The 22,360-nt window shown below is 42.8% G+C and overlaps 1 protein-coding gene across 4 annotated transcripts in view; it reads right to left on the minus strand.

Annotated features, from left to right (window-relative positions):
- LOC120936855 (interleukin 1 receptor accessory protein) overlaps nucleotides 1-22,360 on the minus strand; it is a 319,849-nt gene that overhangs the window by 63,889 nt on the left and 233,600 nt on the right. For all 4 annotated transcript variants that reach the window (XM_040349569.1, XM_040349568.1, XM_040349571.1 and 1 more), the window contains 2 exons: nucleotides 10,890-11,079; nucleotides 38-203 (listed from right to left, as the gene is read on the minus strand). In XM_040349569.1, the coding sequence (XP_040205503.1) occupies nucleotides 38-203; nucleotides 10,890-11,079 (356 nt within the window). The remainder of the gene's footprint in view (nucleotides 1-37; nucleotides 204-10,889; nucleotides 11,080-22,360) is intronic.

Consider the following 22,360-nt stretch of genomic DNA (forward strand, 5'->3'; position numbering starts at 1 on the left):
TTAAAACAGATTATACCTCATACTTAGCTTTTCTTACCTATTGCTTTAATGCGCATAGTCCTAGTAAGGTTATAAATCCTCCCACTATCCTCATATGTCACGATACATGTATAGTTTCCTTGGAACGGCAGTGACATAGTTAAAAATATTAAATCAGCTCCTTTAACAACTCGGTCATAGAAACGATCAACTACTTCACAGTTCTAATAAAAAACAAACAAAAAGAAAAACAAAGTACTGCAACAGCCACACTACTTCCAAATCACAAAACAGACTGAGGTTTACAAACCACAAAACACAACTCTACATGTATCTTTCAGGTCCTAAAATAAAATAAAGTTTTAGAGATTAAATACCAGCTCAACAAAGGGATTTGAGTAAAGAAATATAAAAATTGTAATTTATATTTTATAGTCTGAAAGTTTAAAGCTTAAATGTAATTTCATCTGGACTTAGACATCAGATTAGATTTGAATAGACTAAAACAAGCTACCATTTGAAAGAAAATCCCACAAGGAAGTGTGACCTATGTATAACATTTGTAAGAAGGTAGGAATAATAAGCAGAATTAATCATGCAGCACCAGAAAATGATATTGTTATTAGATATTGAAAAAGGTTTCCATTGGGAGATTTGCTTCATTTACTTGACCTCTAGAACACAGTTTAGCGTAAGTTGCTGCATATCCATAGCTACTCAGACATAGTGTGGAGAAAGAGCCAGACAGTTCCTGAAGTGTGTGGGGATGATGTTCCCTTCTCCTAAACATCATCACATAGTAGAGGTACTGTGCCACCTGAGAGTTTTCAGAAGCTTTCAAGGGGCATCCCAGCATGGTTGGGGTACAGTATGTCTTTGAGTGATTTTCAGTGCACTTATACCAAGAGTTGTATAGCCATTTTATTTGGAATTTTAAGATGAAGTTATGCAATTGGAGTCTTTTCTTTTTTTCTCCTTGAGGAGTGGATTTTAGGTTCACATTAGATACATGTTATTAAAAAATGGAGGACTATAAAGTGTTACTGGACTTTCTTTTTATGACCTTTCTAAAACTGCCTTTAATAAATGCCTTCTTCCCCCGTGAATGCATCCTACTAACACAAATATTTACCTTTAGCCCAGGTCCAGGGATCTTAACTGTGGGACCAATATTGGAGCTGCTCAGCTCCTTGAAAATGGCTGCTTCATATTGCACATACTGGGAGTCCCTGAGTTACGAACATCCGACTTGAGAACGACTCCTACTTACGAACGGGAGGTTGCGTGGCCACTTTTCGATGGCGGGCACATTAGACGGAACCTTTTCGACGGCGGGCACATTAGACCGAACCTTTTCGCTGGCGGGCACATTAGATCGAACCTTTTCGCTGGCGGGCACATTCGACGGGACCTTTTTGACGGTGGGCACATTCGACTGGACCTTTTCGACGGCGGGAACATTCGTCAGAACATCGGAAAACGACGTATCTGCCGTTCTGCGCATGCATGGCCACTTTTCGATGGCAGGGACATTTCGCGGAACATTGGAAAACAACAAATCTGCCGGGACCAATATTGGAGCTGCTCAGCTCCTTGAAAATGGCTGCTTCATATTGCACATACTGGGAGTCCCTGAATTACGAACATCCGACTTAAGAACGACTCCTACTTACGAACGGGAGGCTGCGTGGCCACTTTTCGATGGCGGGCACATTAGACGGAACCTTTTCGACGGCGGGCACATTAGACCGAACCTTTTCGCTGGCGGGCACATTAGATCGAACCTTTTCGCTGGCGGGCACATTCGACGGGACCATTTTGATGGCGGGCACATTCGACTGGACCTTTTCGACGGCGGGAACATTCGTCAGAACATCGGAAAACTACGTATCTGCCGTTCTGCGCATGCACGGCCACTTTTCGATGGCAGGGACATTTCGCGGAACATTGGAAAACAACAAATCTGCCGTTCTGCGCATGCTGTTTCGACTTACGAACATATTTGAATTCAGAACAAACCTACAGTCCCTAACCCATTCGTAACTCGGGGACTGCCTGTACAGACTCAGGCCCAAATAATTACAAATGTAAAAGCCACTTGTGGCAGCCTCCGGCAGTTGCTTGGAGCACAACTTTCCTTTACAAGTGAATGCAGCATGCATGGGTAGTACAGAACGATTATTTTTGGGAGAAAGGCCGTGCAGCTCTGAGCAAGGCCACACAGTGAAGATTGCTGGAACAGGACTGAAGAAAAGTGTTATAATGAGATGCATAGTGGGAATATATTAGGACATTTGGTCAAAGTTACAGTTGCTATCTTTAAGGTATATCAATTATTATTATTTTTATTTTTGCATTCGGCAACACACAGTGAGCTATCAGACTGTTTTAATTCTTTGACGGAAATGCTCCAAACATAATACGAACATAGAATTCTGAAGAACTGTATTAAAGTGCAATACAGTACAGCCATACTGGCTTATAGAGCTGGCCAACCCTGTCCTGTTTGAATGCTACTGTTTATTAGACAGGAGCAGCTAAAAAAAAAAAAAAAAGATAAAGGTATATATACAAGCTGTATATAAAAAAATACAATTGTTATTATTACTACATAATTAGAATAAATGAAACTGTTCTATACGTGCAGGGAATTCAGCTATAGGAGTAAAAAAAGTGTAAACAATGTTCAAGCAAATCTTGTGAGAACACTCATGACGGCCATGATGGAGCTACAAAATGTTCCTTATATATCAGGAACTATATAACTATATAAACTCAAGCCAAAAAAACAAAACAACATTGTTGTCCACAGCAAAATATTAACCACTTCCTGACGGCCGTACGACTTTATACGGCCGCAGTGTGGATCTTAATTGGCGGCTGGTCGTCTATATACGGCCTCCAGCCACTGGGGGGCGTGCGAGCGCCGCCGCCGGCGAAGCGCGTGTGCCCGCCGCATCACTGAGGTGCCGATGCGCGTGCCTGGCGGCCGCAATGTCCGCCAGGCTCCCGCGATCGGCGGTTACAGTGACAAGGACGTGGATCTGTGTGTGTAAACACACAGATCCACGTCCTGTAAGGGAGAGGAGACCGATCTGTGTCCCTTGTACATAGGGACACAGATCGGTCACCTCCCCCAGTCACCCCCTCCCCCACAGTTAGAAACACTATGCAGGGTACACATTTAACCCCTTCCTCACCCCCTAGTGTTAACCCCTTTAATGCCAGTCACATTTATACAGTAATTAGTGCATATTTATAGCACTGATCGCAGTATAAATGTGAATGGTGTCAAAAGTGTCCGATGTGTCCGCCATAATGTCGCAGTCCCAATAAAAATCGCAGATCGCCGCCATTACTAGTAAAAAAAAAAATAATAAAAAATAATAATTCTGTCCCCTATTTTGTAGGCGCTATAACTTTTGCGCAAACCAGTCGCTTATTGCAATTTTTTTTATTTATTTTTTTACCAAAAATATGTAGAAGAATACATATCAGCCTAGACTGAGAACATTTTTGTTTTTTTTCGGCTATTTATTATAGCAACAAGTAAAAAATATTGAATTTTTTTTCAAAAATTGTCGCTTTTTTTGTTTATAGCGCAAAAAAAACAAACTGCAGAGGTGATCAAATACCACCAAACGTGGGAAAAAAAGGACGGCAATTTTGTTTGAGAGCCACGTTGCACGACCGCGTAATTGTCAGTTAAAGCGACGCAGTGCCGGAAGCTGAAATTTCACTTGGGCAGGAGGGGGGTATATGCCCAGTAAGCAAGTGGTTAAAAGTATGAGGTCATATCACACTCCGCAGAAGTGACTTCACTGGAGTGCAAAGAAAAAAACATGAAAACTTCAAACAATGATCATTGGAAAATGTCCACAATTCTGCACAAGATGAGAAGATTTGCTGGTAAACAGCATCATAGCATGGCAGGTATTAGCGTGAATACCCAACGCACTGGGTTTTAAGTTCACCCTCCCTTCAATGAACCAGAACACTGGCTGGTGGACAATGCTATAGCTTACTGGGCCTAATGAGGACAGATTAAGGGTTATGGTCTGCAGGTGAAAAGCAATCCTACCTAGAATATATACAGTAGGGAAAATAATTATTTGATCCTCTGAAGATTTTGTAAGTTTGCCCATTTACAAAGAAATGAAGGGTCTATAATTTTTTTATCATAGGTATATTTTAAATGATAAAGACAGAATATCAACCAAAAAAACACAATGTTATAAATTGAGTTGCAGTTCAGAGAGTAAAATAAGTATTTGATCCCCAAGCAAATATGTACTTGGAGAAACCATTATTGGCAAGCACAGAGGTAAGACTTTTGTTGTAGTTGGTGACCAGGTTTGCACAAATCTCAGGAGGGATTTTGGTCCACTCTCCATTCTTTATAGATCTTCTCTAAATCCTTAAGGTTTCCTGACTGCCTCTTGGCAACTAGAAGTTTCAGCTTCATAACCATAATGTGCTTCTTCTTGAGCCTCTCCTTTGTTGCCTTGATAAGTTTTGTGTCATTGGAATGCTGGAAGACCCATCCGCAACCCATCTTCAGTGTTCTCATGTGCTCTCACCGAGGGTAGAAGGTTCTCGACCAAGATTTTACAATACATGGCCCCGTCCATTGCCCCCCCCCCCCCCAATGTGGCAAAGTCGGCCTGTACCTTTAGCAGAGAAACAGCCCCAAAGCATAATGTTTCCACCCCTGTGCTTGACTGTACGGATGGTGTTCTTAGGGTCATAGTCAGCATTTTTCTTCCTCCAAACACGGTGAGTCAAGGTAATGCCAAGGAGCTCAATTTTGGTCTCATCTGACCACAGCACTTTCTCACAATCCTTTTCTGAATCATTTAGAGGTTCACTGGAAACTTTCAGATGGGCCTGTACATGTCTAAACACTGGAAATATTGCGAGTCCCATAAGACCATGCACGCAGCATATAAATAAAAGAAAAAAGTGTTGCGCTAACTTATATTAAATTGATTATTCCCTGTGTATTTCTATGTATATATTGTGACAGGAAGTCAGGTAAATCTGTGGGTGTTGTCACAGACGGGAGATACATTTCTGCCTTGTTTAGACAATACACCAATTATTATCGGGTGTCGGCTGCAGAAGTAGCCAGAAAGGTTTAAGGGCGTTGGAAAACTTCAGCTGTTCAGAATGAGGCAATTAAGGCCTCTATAAGTAATCCAGAGGATTACTACTGATTGCTGCATCCAAAGGCTTTTTGAGTGAAGGAGAGCAGTGAACAGAAATACTTCTGAAGAGGTGAGGTGCTGTTGATTTTTCTGTGTGATAAAAATCAAAAAGACCATTTGTTTTTCTGCTGTATGACCAGCAGTGTCTGCCCAGCACTAGGCTGTGCCAGACTCCATAGATAGGTTCCTGTTGGTCTAGGTAGACGCCCCAAGTGGCCAGGGTTTATTTTATGTTTGATTTTGTTTATGCTGTTTGGATGCTTGCACTTGTTTCCAGCAAGATGGAAGAATAAACCAAAATTGTTGTTTTCAACCGTCTTCGACTGCCTTTCTGTATAAATTCAGAGTGTAGTGAACCCATCCAGGGGGTCACACACCCCGCTACCGAGCTAACCCCTTACAATATATATACACACTCTGGAATATAACTGTAGCAAACCACATACATAAAGTGCTCTAGTGACACAATTAATTAACAAAGGTGGCTCTGTGCAACCATATAGTGCAACATATAAACTACTAATTAATTTCCTCTACCTTTCCACGCATGTACACTTTGAAATAGATCTATAGAAAACCACATATATAAAGTGCTATAACTTATTATCAATAGCACCATAGCACTTTACATATGTGGTTTTCTATAGATATATTTTAAAGTGTACATGCGTGGAAAGGTAGAGGAAATTACGGTAATTAATTAGCAGTTTATATGTTGCACTGTATGGTTGCACAGAGTCACTTTTGTTAATTAATTGTGTCACAAGCACTTTATGTATGTGGTTTGCTACCGTTATATTCCAGAGGGCCTGTACATGTTCCTTCTTGAGGAGGGGGACCTTGCGGGTGGTGCATTGTGTTACCAATGGTTTGTTTGGTGACCGCGCTCCCAACTGCCTTGAGATCATTCACAAGCTCCTCCTGTGAAGTTCTGGGCTGATCCCTCACTTTTCTCATAATCAGCCTTAGCCCATGAGGTGAAATCTTGGATGGAGCTCCAGACTGAGGTCCATTGATGATTATTTTCTATTTCTTCCATTTTCAAATAATCACTCCAAAAGTTGTCCCCTTCACATCAAGCTTCTTGCTGACGGTCTAGTAGCCCATTCCAGCCTTTGCGTAGGTCTACAATCTTGTCCCTGATGTCCTTTGTCCTTTGCTTTGGTCTTGCCCATGATTGTGAGGTTTGAATGGAAGAAAAAGGTTCTGTGGACAGGTGTGTTTTATACACATAACGAGTCGTTAGGAACAGGACTAATCTATGTACCACATGAGAACATACTATAACCAGTCTGTGGGAGCCAGAATTGTTGTTGGTTGGTAGGGGATCAAATACTTATTTTACTCACGGAACTGCAACTCAATGTATAACATTTGTATAATGTTTTTTTTTCTGGATTTGTGGTTCATAGTCTGTCTCTATCATTTAAAATACACCTATGATAAAAATTATATATCCTTCATTTATTTGTAAGTGGGCAAACTTACAGAATCTGCAGGGGATCAAATAATTATTTCCCCCACTCTACAGGTGAATACCAGCACTTATGTAGTCAATCGGCACAATCTTGTCGCTTTCAGGTATATAGAAATTCTTATAACAATTTCAAACTCTCGCCAGACTGTGCGACCCAGCATATAAAAGGGTCTAATATGCCCCAGAGGACGTTAATTCTTACAAAGCGCGTAGGTGGAGTCCATGTTCGTGAGGTACCACACACGCCAATCCTGTATACTGGCCGATTGACTTCTAGGATGTCTTTATCTTTCCTTCATGGTTCCTACTATGGTGTAAACTTTACCATCAGCCATGACAGTACCACCAGCTGCAATATATTAGAGGAAGATGATTGGATCTTCTATGCTTGCATATCACGCCTGTCTAGACTCTTATAATTTAAAATCTAGATCTCTGGTAAGGAGGCATTTTTTATCAATATCGGTGGAGGTACACTTGGGTGGTCAAAACGCACATCAATTATTCTCGCTGTTACTGGATGTTCATCAGGGAATTCATCTGCACTATTTAGAACAGCACTAGTTGTTCACAATTTTTAAGGACACTTGTTGTCATGGATATGCAATAAAGTATGGCAGCTTACCTGTTTCCATCTGCTCATTAGAGGCCTGACTCTGTTCTGGTTGCCTTTTTATCACTTCCCCTTCCTGTATGGCCCCACCCAGGCCATCCCAGGAAGTCTATATTAACTGTTGCACTACAGGTCTGTAGTGCTGTTCAACGGTGTTGTTAGCTTAAGTTTCTGTCTGCAGTGTGCTATGATTACCTTCCTGTGTACTGTTTTTGGCTCGTCCCTGACTTCTTCTGTTTGCCTGTGATCCTGACCTTTTGCCTGTCTCTCGGTTAACCTTGTCTGCCTGTTGCCCTGACCTCGGCTTACCCATTACTATCGCTTGTCCTGCCTTCTGCCTCCCCTCTTTCCCTGCGGAGCGTGACCTAGGGGATCCCAGGGGTCATGATCTGGATCCAGCTGCGGCGAAGGCCATCCTCGCCACTAGAGGCTCTGGTGAACACAAAGCTGGGTCTTAGACTCCGCGCCCTGGGGGATCTTGGGTTCACGCTTCCTCTCTGATAGCAGCAGTCGGCTATAGGGTTTCACTACCCTGTGGTGCATCCCTGACCCCAACAGGGTGCACTTGTCACCTGGCCACAGGTGACCTGACACTTGTGTATTCATTATCTATGTTTAGCACAGCAAAAACATTTTATTGTTTCATGTTTATCTCAACTGGTCCTGTTGTGCTGTTGCCAGCAGCTTGCACTTTTATTTTTAGTCTGTATATTTGCTCAATAATTATTATTTTTTTGTTTATATTATAAAAGTCCTACCTAAAAAAATGTATGCAAAAACGCCTCTACATTAAAATAAAAAAGGCTTCTGGGTAATGCTATTTTTGCACGGCAGGCCTTTAGATTGTCATCAAAATGCAATTTATTCTTTTTAACTCCCTATCTCTTCCAAGCTCCTCTGCTGTGGTTGACAAATCTGTAGCAGTAAGCAGATATAGGCAGAGATCATCATACACATCATATTTTGTGACTTTTTCTCTAAATTGCACAATAATCCTGTTCAGGAAGCTACACTTTATGAATATATTTTTAAATTTGAAACATAGGGAATACTGCTTAACAACAGAATGCTAATCTACATGAAGAACGGCATTCTGACTGGAATAACAAAGCTTGTCATGCAGAGTAATCCTCTTAGGCATTGTGTTTATGCCTTATTTGTTATGTGAATAATATCATTAGTAGAATTACGGGTTTACAAATGGATTGGCATACTGCACTGCACCCAGAAAAGAGATATTATGGCTGCAAACAGAAGCTTGTAAATAATACACTACCCATACAGAACAATGACATATTGAGCAACATTTATCAAATCGTCTTTCATAAGAACAGTGTGTACTGCCTTACAGCAATCACATTCAAACCTGCAGGAAAATGGCAACGGGAGAGAGTCTGAATTTAACTACTTAAAAATACAGATAGACCTTAAAGTACATTATGTTCTCTGTGCACAGTGGGGAAAAAGGCAAAATTGTTAAAACAGAAACATGAAAATCTAAATGTCTTGCGCTCCAGATAAGGGGTGATCGGAATCTTTAGTATTCAGATGTTCATTATTAAAATATCATTTCCATTGGATATCTATGGCATCCTTAGGCCTTTTAAGGTGTTGTTTTGAAAGGTTTTGCCCATAAAAATGTGTTCCCTATATAAAACTAGTTTTAAAGGGGACCTGAATTCAAAAAGCTAAGATTTGTTATGTTTAAGGACTTTTAGAAATGTTAATTGTGCTAAACACTACCCTTAAAAATATCCCTTTGTCTGGAGTTCCTCTTTAAAAACAGCAGGGCACTTCTTGGTATAGGAACACTCCTCTGCATACGGCCTCAGTGTTGTTGTTCTGCAGCATGAGATCTAAGGCACTGCTGCCTCTGCTAGTCTGGAGAGATATGGAGTGAGTTGATTTGAGATTTGCACATATTACTACTGTGCTGATTACTGTTCCCCTGGCTGAAAGCTCTGGCAGAGGAAGCAAAACTCTCCCTTTATCAAGATAGCTGTCTCCACACAGTTCAGACCCAGGCAATATGTCAGCAATAGGAAGAATCAGATATAGGGTATAAATCGTGTATAATAATAATAATAATATTATTATAGGGAGACCACAGGCAATGCTGGTGACCAGTGCTGTGACAGGATCATCCAGAGCCCAGGTCAAAGATACCAAATTGTGCCCCCTCCATTATGTGCAAGCTTATGAGGTGGAAGGGGAGAGAGAGCACAGCCTGCACCTCCTCCTGGCTCTCTCTTTCTCTCCTTGCCGGTTCCAGCATGACTGAAGTAGTGATGCCGCTGCCACAACTCTTGTCAGCCTTATAGTAAAAAGGAACTTGCCGCGCCCTGATCCCTACAATACACTCTGCACCCAGAGTAGTCCCCACTTCTGCCCAACCATTGTCACAGGCCTGCTGGTAACTAAGCCTTTGCCCTCTGCCTGCCTTTTTTTTTGGACAACTTCCAGAGTTCAGTTCCTCTTTAACCACTTTACTACCGGCTGCCGTCAATTGACGGCGGCACGACAGTGCTCTTGTTCTGAGAGGACGTCATATGAAGTTCTCACCTTGCAGAGCCACTAGGGGGTGCGTGAGCTCCCGCTGCGTTACTGGGAACCCGATGCCCGTGCCAGGCAGCCGCGATGGTCGCCGGGCACCGGCGATTGTCCAGTAACTCAGCAGGACCGTGGATCTCTATGTGTAAACACAGAAATCCATGTCCTGTCAGGGAGAGGAGACCGATGCTGTGTCCCTTGTACATAGGGACACAGATCGGTCACCTCCCCCAGTCAGTCCCCTACAGTTAGAATCACTCACTAGGGTACACATTTAACCCCTTGATTGCCCCCTAGTGTTAACCCCTTCCCTGCCAGTCACATTTACACAGTAATCAGTGCATATTTATAGCACTGTTCGCTGTATAAATGTAAATGGTCCCAAAATAGTGTAAAAAGTGTCCAGTGTCTCCGACGGAATATCACAGTCAAGATAAAAATCACTGATCGCCGCCATTACTAGTAAAACAAAAAAAAAATGCTATAAATCTATCCCCTATTTTGTAGCCGCTATAACTTTTGCGCAAACCAATCAATATACGCTTATTGCAAAAAAAATTTAACCAAAAATATGTAGAAGAATACGTATCGGCCAAAACTGAGGACATTTTTTTTTTTATATATATTTTTGGGGATATTTATTATAGAAAAAAGTAAAAAATATTGCTTTTTTCTTTTAATTGTCGCTCTTCTTTTGTTTATAGCGAAAAAAATAAAAACCGCAGAGGGGGATCAAATACCATCAATATAAAGCTCTGTTTGTGGGGAAAAAATGATTATAATTTTCATTTGGGTAAAGTGTAGCATGACTGCGTAATTGTCATTCAAATTGTGACAGCGCTGAAAAATGGCTTGGGCAGGAAGGGGGTGAAAGTGCCCGGTAGTGAGGTGGTTAAAGATGACACTAAATATCTCTGTCGTCAAATATGCATCCAGACTCACAAAATAAAAGTATGCACGGTAGTGGTTTCATTTTAACATCTTTTACCTTCATATGTCTATTGGCACATCTGAGGAAGTAATGTATTTAGCAGTAGAGATGACTTTTGTAGCTTGCCCTTACCATGTACCATTTCACAGTAGGTGTTATATTGGCAGGAAAATAGCCATGCGTATCTGGACAAGTCAAATGATGTATGGCTCCCAGCTCAAACAACTTCTCCTCCGATGCTTTGGCAGTACCAACACATGAATTCTGATCTTTTTTGAATACCTCCAAGGGAAAGGCAACTTTGCTGCAAAAGGTTGTGTTCCTGTTGGGGGGAAAAAAAGCACATGCTTCAGATAACACATATATTGCTCTCTATTTTCATCTGGAACACTGATACACACTTTAATAAAGTTTAGTAGCTATGGTATAAAAGCAATAACTTCTCCCAGGTACCTTGAAGATTAAAAATGGAATATCAAATCAATAAGAATCTGTACAAGTTTACCAGATTGCAAAAACAATTCCCTTTATTGCAGCAGCATAGGATTTTATAATTGTACCTTGTCAAAACCTGCATAATGTTTTACAGCTGGACTGAAAACAAAGAATTGGCCTTTGCAAAATGAGTCTGAAAGATGATTCTATGGTAACGCCTACAGTGTAGAGATAGGCAGTAAACATTGTATAGAACATCTTTCCCTATAGTGCTAAAACCATGTGTCTTTAGGAATCATTTGTGTTTTAAGTGCATGTCTACCCCTAAACTAATAAAGCAAACATTGATGCTCTCAGGTCCACAAGGAAATCCAGCACATTTTAAAGTGAAGTTCCACCCATAAATATAACATTACATCAGTAGTTTTAAAAAAATGTCATTAGTCCTTTAAGAAAAAAAATATTTTTTTTAGATGCCTTCAAAGTGTTGTTGCTAGGCAGAATAGTTAATCTTCCCACTTCCTGCACCTAGGTGCTTAAGCTTTCTAACCTACACCGCACAGACTCCTGGGAATGTAGTGGGTGTAACTTTCCAGGAGTCTGTGCACTCCCCAGTCTCGAAGAATCATGTGACTTGGACAGTACAGGTGCTGAAACCTGATCTGAAACCTATTACACTGCTTGTGCAGCACTGAGCATGTGCGAGATCTGCAAGGCTGAAATCCAGGAAGTCATACAGTCTGGCTTGATGCCCACACTTAAGATGGCCCCAGTCAATTTCTATTTTATAAAGTGTCTAAATGCTGTAACAACCGGACCTTAGTTTACAGACTAACTTTACTAGAATACATTAAGCTTGTGTATTACAGGGGTATTTATATTTAAAAAGTGAAATTGTGGCCGGAACTCCACTTTAAGCTACTCGGTAAGCTACATACTGAGTGACACAGAACTACATCTACAGTAAAGCCCTGTACACGCGCTCGGTTTTCTCGGCGGTAAAAAGTCTGCCGAGAAAACCGAGGGGAAAGCCGAGAACCCGGCAGGAAAACTGCCATGGAGCTTTGGCCGGGAATCCCGGCCGTGTGTATGCTCCATCGGCACTGCCTCGCAGTCTTTCCCATAGGTAAGTAGTAGATCTGGTGGAAATAAAACCGCCGGGAATCCCGGCCATGTGTCTGCTCCATCGGCACTGCCTCGCAGTATTTCCCATAGGTAAGTAGTAGATCTGGTGGAAATAAAACCGCCGGGAATCCCGACGGGAAAATAGAGAGCAGGTTCTCCATTTTCCCGACAGGATTCCCGGCTGTTTTCCTGACTGGAAAACTACGAGGAAGCATACACACGTCCGGGTTTTCCCGGCCAAAAGCTCTCCTGGCAGTTTTCCTGGCGGGAAAACCGGTCGTGTGTACTAGGCTTTAGGATAAGAAAATGCCAAGAAACTATTGGATGATGTCTAGCAAACAAAAGAGGGATTAAACTTAAAAACAAAAATATATTATATAGTATTGCAGCTTAATAATTCTTAGATGTAGTGGCTGCAATCATTTTCTATTACTAGTAAAAAAAAAAAATTAATAAAAATGCCATTAAACTATTCCCTATTTTGTAAATGCTATAACTTTTGCGCAAACCAATCAATAAACGCTTATTGCGATTTTTTTTTTTTACCAAAAATATGTAGAAGAATACGTATTGGCCTAAACTGAGGACATTGTTTTTATCTTTTTTGGGGATATTTATTATAGCAAAAAGTAAAAAATATATATATATATATTTTAATTGTCGCTCTATTATTGTTTATAGCGCAAGAAATACAATACCACCAAAAGAAAGCTCTATTTGTGGGAAAAAAGGACGCCAATTTTGTTTGTCAGTTAAAGCGACGCAGTGCCGAATCGCAAAAAGGGGCCAGGCGCTTTACCTGCATAATGGTCCGGGTCTTAAGCGGTTAGGGACCGAGCCTCTTTCTCTGATTTGTTGTTTACAAGTTAAAAACATTGTTTTTTGCTAGAAAAAATTACTTAGAACCCCCAAACATTATACAATTTTTTTATAACACCCTAGAGAATAAAATGGCGGTCGTTGCAATATTTTCTGTCACATCGTGTTTGTGCAGCGGTCTTACAAGTGCACTTATTTATTTAAAAGCATAATGGGCTAGTATGCATAGCATACTGACACTTACCTGCAAAAGAATCCAGTGCTGTCCCCTGTGCAGACTGCGTCCATCTTATGGCCCCTCTTCTTTCCGGGCCACGGACTCTGGCTCTGTGTTTCGCTGGAGCCGCGTGACGTCATTCCTGCACATGCGAACAGCTATTAACGGCACAGGCTAGGGAAGAAACGGCACAGAATTTTGTTTCTTCCCAGCGCATGTGCCATTTACATTATCGGCGGACTACAAGTGAAATAACTCCTAAATGGCGCACGTTTAGGAGATATTTCCACTACCTATAGGTAAGCCTTAAGTACACACAATTTGTTTGTCCGATGAAGACCGATGGACAAACCAATCGTGTGTGGGCTTCATCGGTTTGTTTTTCATTGGTAAAAAAAAATAGAACATGTTTTACATTTTTCCTATGGTAACAAACTGATAGAAAAAAACGATTGTCTGTGTGGAAGTCCATCGGTCAAAAATCCACGCATACTCAGAATCAAGTCGACGCATGCTCGGAAGCATTGAACTTCATTTTTCTCAGCACGTCGTAGTGTTTTACGTCACCTTGTTTTGTCACGGTCGGATTTTTGACTGATGGTGTGTAGGCAAGACTGATAAAAGTCAGCTTCATCGGATATCCGACGAAAAAATCCATCGGATTAGATTCCATCAGATATCCGATCGTGTGTATAAGGCTTTGATCTAGGCTTGCCTATAGGTAGAAGTCACAAAAAAGGGTTTACAACCCATTTAAGAGCTGTGGGCAGAAGTGACGTTAGCTAGCTGCTGCCATAACAAAGATATCCCTCTTCAAACACCCGACTTATATCGGCATGCGGCAGTCCGGAAGTGTTTAACAAACCAAGCTGTCCAGCAAAAGTTTTTATCTTAAGGGGGTTGAAAAGGTTTGTTTTTTATTTTCTAAATTGGTTCCTTTAAGCTAGTGCATTGTTGGTTCACTTACCTTTTCTTTCGATTTCCCTTCTAAATGTTTTTTTTCTTTGTCTGAATTTCTCACTTCCTGCTTCTCCTCAGTAAGCTTGCCACCATCATCCGAGCGGTGGTTAGTCAGCCAGAACAGCTTACTGAGAAGGAACGGGAAGTGAGAAATTCAGACGAAGAAAACAAATAAAAAAATATTTAGGAAAGGGAAATGGAAGGAAAAGGTAAGTGAACCAACAATGCACTAGCTTAAAGGAACCTATTTAGAAAATAAAAAACTAACCTTTACAACCCCTTTAATGCATTAAGATAAAAACAATCTTCTGACTTCACAACCCCTTTAAAGTCCCTCTAAATATACTAGTGCATCTAACACTACCATCTCCCCAGACAGACAATGCTAGGTTCCAAAGGTGTCTCCATTGTTCCTCCAAGCAGGATGTAGACACCAAGACAGGAAGTGTATTACTGGCCAGGTTACCAGGTGAAAATAAGGACTGAAGGGGTGCAATTTATTACATTTTGTTTTTGGGTTTAATGCTGCTTAAAAATATAACTGATATAATCCACTCTAAAATATAACTGAAGACATAACTTTTTTGTTTTAGATAGTGTGGAAAGGGATTATAACACCTGTCAAGTTTTCATTACTGTCAGTTGGGCCAATGAACCCTCTCAACATTTGTCCTGGTGACTGTTAGAACTGAAAGTTAAGGAAAATCTCATATTTTGAGTTGTCTCCAGAATGGGAATAGGGGGGAAATCTTTCAATGAGAACACTAGTTCTAGTGACCCTGGTGACAACAATGGATTTCCCTCACTTTTGAGGGATTTTCTCGTACTTCCTGTTGTGGCTATGAAACAGAAAGTGAAGGGAATCTCCCCAATAGAACACGGATGTTAATATGACAGGTGCTTTAACCTTCCTGTACTTTATCCCCAAAAAACAAACAAAAATAAAGATTAAAAAAAGGTTTGTTTTTTAGTTCTACTTTAATATGTGCTGGCTGCCTGTGTGCATCCAATTCCTCATGAAGTCCTTATTAAAAAAAGATTTATGGAGTACCCTTAGCTCTCAGAGTCAGCACATGAGGAAGATTTTTTTTTTTAAATCAGTCACAATATGATGACAATAAAGGTTGAAAACGAGAACAATCTCTGATACCATAAGTAATTTTTTTTATTATTATTAGCATGTTTGTCAGGTTCCTTACTTAATGTCCTCATGACTTTACAGGAAGTGATGGGAATCTGTGACAAGAACAAAGAATATGGTGCCTTCAGGTGTGCAACTCAACCAAAACGATCCTGAGCCAGCAAAATCTAATGCCGCGTACACACGGTCGTTTTATGTGATGAAAAAAAATGACGTTTTTAAAACGTCACTTTAATTGACCGTGTGTGGGGGAAAACATTGTTTTAGGTCTTCTAAAAAATGACCAAAAAAAAATTGAAGCATGCTTCAATTTTATGTGTCGTTTTTCAAAACGTCAACTTTTACTTCACAGAAATTGACCGTGTGTAGCAAAAACGTAGTTTAAAACGACGTTTTTTCATCCGCGCATGCCCAGAAGCTACTTATGAAGCGTGCTTCAATGGAAAAACGTGGTGGAACGTAACCTCGCTTTGCTAGAACATTGTGAGAAAAACGATGGTGTGTAGGCAACTTAGTCTTTGAAAATTTAAGTTTCAAAAACGTTGTTTTTTACTTCACAGAAAATGTCATTTTTTTTCATCACATAAAGTGATGGTGTGTATGCGGCATGAGGCAATGCTGTTTGCAACAGCCAGAAACTATCTCTGTGATATGTGTGGCGCTACAAAGACAAATATAAAACTAAATCTGTTATTAATAACCACAGAACTCACTCAATTGCTAGATCTAGATACATGTTATTGTCAAAAGTATTTTGACACCTGCCTTTGCATGCACATGAACTTTAATGGCATCCCAGTCTTATAGCTAGATTCAGAGAGAGTTACGGCGGCGTATCAGTAGATACGCTGTTGTAACTCTGAATCTACGGCGTCATAAATTTAAGCGTATTCTGGAAACCAGATACGCTTAAATTAGGCTAAGACACGAGCGGCGCAAGTCTCCTGCGCCGTCGTATCTTAGGGTGCATATTTACGCTGGCCACTAGGTGGCGCGTCCGTTGTTTTCCACATCGAATATGCAAATGAGCAAGATGCGCCGATTCACGAACGTACGTGCGCCCGATGCAATTAGTTACGCCGTTTACGTAAGAGATACGCCGGCGTAAAGATAAAGCAGCCCATGCAAGGTATGGACGTCGGAACATGCCTATCTTTTCACGTCGTTTGCGTAAGTCTTACACGAATAGGGCTGGACGTAATTTACGTTCACGTCGAAACCAATACGTGCTTGCGGCATACTTTGGAGCAATGCACACTGGGATATGTCCACGGACGGCGCATGCCCGGTTCGTTAAAAAAGTCAATCACTTCGGGTCACGAGTCATTAACATAAAACACGCCCCCCTGTTCCTCATTTGAATTAGGCGCACTTACACCGGCCCATTTACGCTACGCCGCCGTAACTTAGGAGGCAAGTGCTTTGTGAATACAGCACTTGCCTCTCTGACTTACGGCGGCGTAGCGTATATGTGATACGCTACGCCACCTCAAAATTAGGCCAGTCTATCTGAATCTGGCTATTAGTCCGTAGGGTTCAATATTGAGTTGGCCCACCCTTTGCAGCTATAACCGCTTCAACTCTTCTGGGAAGGCTGTCCACAAGATTTAGGAGTGTGTCTATGGGAATGTTTGACCATTCTTCCAGAAGAGCATTTGTGAGATCCGGCAATGATGTGGAGGAGAAGGACTGGTTTGCAGTTTCCGCTCTAATTCATCCCAAAGGTGTTCTATCAGACTGAGGTCAGGACTCTGCAGGCCAGTCAAGTTCCTCCACCCTAAACTCGCTCATCCATGTCTTTATGAACCTTGCTTTGTGCACTGGTGCACAGTCATGTTGGAACAGGAAGGGCCATTCCAAAACTGTTCCCACAAAGTTGGGAGCATGAACTTGTCCAAAATGTCTTTGTATACTGACACCTTAAAGGGGTTGTAAAGGTTTGTTTTTTATTTTCTAAATAGGTTCCTTTAATCTAGTACATTGTTGGTTCACTTACCTTTTCCTTTATTTCCCTTCTAAATGTTTTTCTTTTTGTCTGAACTTCTCACTTCCTGTTTCTCCTCAGTAAGCTTGCCCCCATCATCCGAGCTGTTGTGGCTGGGGGTTAGTCAGCCAGAACAGCTTACTGAGGAGGAACAGGAAGTGAGAAATTCGGACAAAGTAAAAAAAACATTTAAGCCTTGTACACAAGGGCCAGAATCTCGTCAGGAAAAAACGTAGTTTTTCCTGACAAGATTCTTGGCAAGAATCTCTTGCCGTCCGAGTCTACAGACTCTCCTTTCAAAAGAACTGCGGTTCTCTTGAAAGGCAAGAACGCGTGATGTCATTGCGTATGACGAGGATGCGCTTATCACATTCGATGCCGTCGCCGCCATCTTGCTGCACCCTACCTATGCCTAGGAAGATACTGCGAATGCGTCAAAGTCATTTCGAGCATGCGCGGGTTTCTATGGCGACCAGGTAAGTATACACACACTCGGGTTTCTCGGCAGGAAAACTGCAGAGAATCTCACAACGAGAAAATAGAGAACATGTTCTCTATTTTTCTCATCTAGATTCTGGGAAGTTTTCTTTTTGAGAAACTTGAAAGCCTCGTACACACGCTCGGTATACTCGGCAAGAAAGCTCTGCCAGCAGTTTTCTTGCTGGTTCTTGCCGAGTATACCGAGCGTGTGTACGAGGCTTAAGAAGGGAAATGGAAGGAAAAGGTAAGTGAACCAACAATGCACTAGCTTAAAAGGAACCTATCGTATTTATCGGCGTATACCACACACTTTTTTGCCCTGAAAACCAGGGCAAAATCGTGGGTGCGCGGTATACGCCGATACCCGCTTACCCCCACCGAGTTTGAATACTGCGCCGACATATACCGAGCGCAGTACACTCGGGTATAGTCGGGCAGTCTCGGCTCCTTCCGCGCTCACGTCCTGGACGTACAGGACGTCAGCGCGAGAGTTGCCGAGCCTGCCCGACAATACACGAGTGCACTGCGCTCTGTATATGTCGGCACAGTATTCAAACTCGGCGCGGGAAACGAGCGGGGAGGGTGCAAGGACGCCGCAGAAGGATGCCGGACCCGACGAAGAGGACACCCGAAGCCGCAGACGGACGCCAGACCCGACGAAGAGGACACCCGAAGCCGCAGAAGGACGCCAGACCCGACGAAGAGGACACCCGAAGCCGCAGACAGACGCCGGACCCGACGAGGCCGCCGATGGACGACGGGCAAGGCACCAAAACTGTAAGTACAAAAAAAACTTTTTTTCCACAGGATTCGGGGCAACTTTAGGGGTGCGCGGTATATGCGGGAGCGCGTTATACCGCGATAAATACGGTATTTCGATTAGAATATAAAAAACGAATCTTTACAACCCCTTTAAGAGTGCCCTTTACTAGAACTTAGGGGCCAAGCCCAACCCCTGAAAAAAAAAACCCACACCATAATCCCCCCTCCACCAAACGATTTGGACCAGTATATATCATATAATATATCATATTATCTACAAAAAAAAAATGACAAATGCCAATTGTATATGTATTTCCTATAAAATTAATAAACATTTTTTTTTTTTTTTTTAAAAGATAACAATTTGTTTAGTTTTTCTGTTTTGACCAGTGTTAGTTTTGAAAAGGTAATTTTACTGTAAACAAAATATACATGTTATTCTAAAATGTGTTTTGTATAAAATTATTCTAAAATGTTGGTTTTAGTACAAAAGCCACCCAAGGTTTCTCAAAGCCTCAAGCACAGCCAGCCTCCTTCAGCAGCCTGACACGCTGCTTATGATTATACATGCTGCACATCTCCTAGTGTTCTTTGGGCCGATCAGCATACTCTGGTTCACAGGCACTGCGTCGCTGTGGACAGGCGCAGGATCGCCGGCTCCATTACATCTGTCAGCCTCACAGCAAGCTTGCCCATGTGGGAGGCCAATCGGTATACAGAGAACATACCTCTTCACCGGACTTCATACATTATTGATGTGCCTGTGCACTTTCTGACAGTTTTGAGTGTTGATTAATGATTTTATGCTTTATTTAGTTACAATAAAAGGTTTAGCAGCGCTAGCGTCCGCGCTTCTCTTTTTCATCTCTTTTTATTTCTAAATTTGCCAGCTTACTTGTTAAGATACGCTAAGAAAGGTAATAAAACTAAATAGTAAAAAGGTAATTAGGGCCAATTAGGGTAAACAAAGGGTTAATAGGTGTTAAATAGGAATACAGTCTATTTACAACAAATTAACTTGTAAGGTTTTCTTTACCTGATGTCTCTCTTATCCATGTATGAATGAAATACTAAATACAATTAAATATTACATAGATTTATTGTATTTATTCAAAGCCACTTGTAGACTATCTGTAGTGTAAATATCACTCAGGAGAAGCTGCCATTCATGCTGTGTAATACACAGTAACTCCCGCAGTCCTTTTGACAGCCGGCAATTGCTGGTAATAATACAGGGGAAGCGGAGGCAGGGGAGAGGAGCAGGACATAAGAGATGCAGCCTAGAAACTCTATTGAAGTTTTTTACAGGACATACAGTAGGTGTTTGTGATATTGTGTTTTTAGCACGACAGCATCGCGCTGATTCTCGGCGACATGGTGCCGAGATCTCGCCGACATCGCGCCCTCACTGGAATAGTGACAGCACATCCCAGCAAGCGCGTCATAGAAGCGACGGGAGATCCGACTTGGATTCCCGCCAATTCTACACGTGTGCGGCGTTTGTTATGAATCCTGAGGGGGAAGTCCCCGCCGGATTTTAAATAAAAATCCGGCATGGGTTCCCCCCTCAGGAGCATACCGGGCCCTTAGGTCTGTTATGGGTTGTAAGGAGAGCCCCCCTACGCCAAAAAAAACGGCGTAGGGGGTCCCCCTACAATCCATACCAGACCCGTATCCAAAGCACGCTACCCGGCCAGCCAGGAAGGGAGTGGGGACGAGCGAGCGCCCCCCCCCCCTCCTGAGCCGTACCAGGCTGCATGCCCTCAACATGGGGGGGGGTTGGGTGCTCTGGGGCAGGGGGGCGCACTGCGGCCCCCCCACCTCAGAGCACCCTGTCCCCATGTTGATGAGGACAGGGCCCCTTCCTGACAACCCTGGCCGTTGGTTGTCGGGGTATGCGGGCGGGAGGCTTATCGGAATCTGGGAGCCCCCTTTAATAAGGGGGCCCCCAGATACCGGCCCCCCACCCTAAGTGAATGAGTATGGGGTACATCGTACCCCTACCCATTCACCTGCAAGAAAAGTGGTAAAAACACAAATAAACCACACAGGGTATTAAAATATTTTATTAGTCTGCTCCGGAGGCCCCCCCTGTCTTCTTTATTAGCTCTTTTACCAGGGGGAGCTTCTTCTTTGACGTCTTCGGGTGGGTGGGGGCCGCCGTCTGGTTCTCTTCCACCGCCGGGGGGGTCGCTTTTAAAAAAGCCCCCACCCCCCGGCGGGTTTCCTCCGGCGTCTTCGGCGGGGGGGCTTCTTCTTCCGCTATCCCGACGGGTCTTCTCCGCTATCCGGGGGGTCTTCTCAACTCTCCGGGGGTCTCCTATGTTCGCCGCTCTCCGCTGTTGACTCGGCGCACCCCGGTTCTCCGTCTCGCTGTCCGGTGTCTTCTTCCGTGCTGTACGTCTTCTTCTCCTTCCGTGCTGTGAGTTCTTCTTCCGCGCTGTGACGTCATGTTCTTCACTTCTCTTCTTCTCCCGATGTTGACACGCCGGTTCTTCTCGCTGAAATGACGGATGCGCGCCTTGCATCGGACCTATATAGGCCTCACAGTCCCATCATGCTCTGTACCTACCCATGTGATACCTACCACGTGGGTAGGTATCACATGGCACCCAACCCCCCCCATGTTGAGGGCATGCAGCCTGGTACGGCTCAGGAGGGGGGGGGGCGCTCGCTCATCCCCACTCCCTTCCTGGCTGCTTTGGATACGGGTCTGGTATGGATTGTAGGGGGACCCCCCTACGCCGTTTTTTTTTGGCGTAGGGGGGCTCTCCTTACAACCCATAACAGACCTAAGGGCCCGGTATGCTCCTGAGGGGGGAACCCATGCCGGATTTTTATTTAAAATCCGGCGGGGACTTCCCCCTCAGGATTCATAACAAACGCCGCACACGTGTAGAATTGGCGGGAATCCAAGTCAGATCTCCCGTCGCTTCTATGACGGCTCTGTCTCCATCGCGGCAAGCCAGCTCGGCGCTGGCTCCCGCGATGGGGCTCGTAGGTGGTCAATCTCGCCGAGAAAGAGAGCGAGATTGACACAAAATCGGGTTCACCTACTGTATGTCTTCTGTTCAAAATCCTCAAGTAGTTAAAGTGGATGTAAACCCGAATACATTTTTTATTTTGTATGATGTCACAATGTACAGTATACGATTTCCTATCATCTGTGCCCAGTCTTGCCACACAGAGTTAATCCAGCTCTGAGCAATCCTCTTATTGTTCAGTGAAATAAAACTGACTTACAGGGAAAAACCTTTGTCTATTCCGCCCCCTTGCTGTGAGTGACAGGTTATTTACATATCTCATGCACTAGCTTCAGACAGGCATTATTTTTTAATTCCCACCCCACTCCTTTTCTGAAGTTATGTGGTTACTTTTCTGCATTTTGACTGGATGTTAGTGATCATTAGGGGTGCAACGGATCAAAAAACTCACGGATCGGATCGATCCTCGGATCAGGAGTCACGGATCGGATCATTTTCGGATCAGCGCAAAAAAAAAAAAAATTATATATATACACACACATACATTTCAGGGGTGGATTAAAGAGGAAGCAGGTGAGGCTGTTTGGGACTTGTTAAAAGTACAATCTTGATGTTTTTACAGCTATATATATATATATATATATATATATTCTGTAAAAACATCAAGATTGTACTTTTAACAAGTCCCAAACAGCC

Source organism: Rana temporaria, chromosome 4 (assembly GCF_905171775.1).
Source record: "Rana temporaria chromosome 4, aRanTem1.1, whole genome shotgun sequence".
Taxonomy (NCBI): domain Eukaryota; kingdom Metazoa; phylum Chordata; class Amphibia; order Anura; family Ranidae; genus Rana; species Rana temporaria.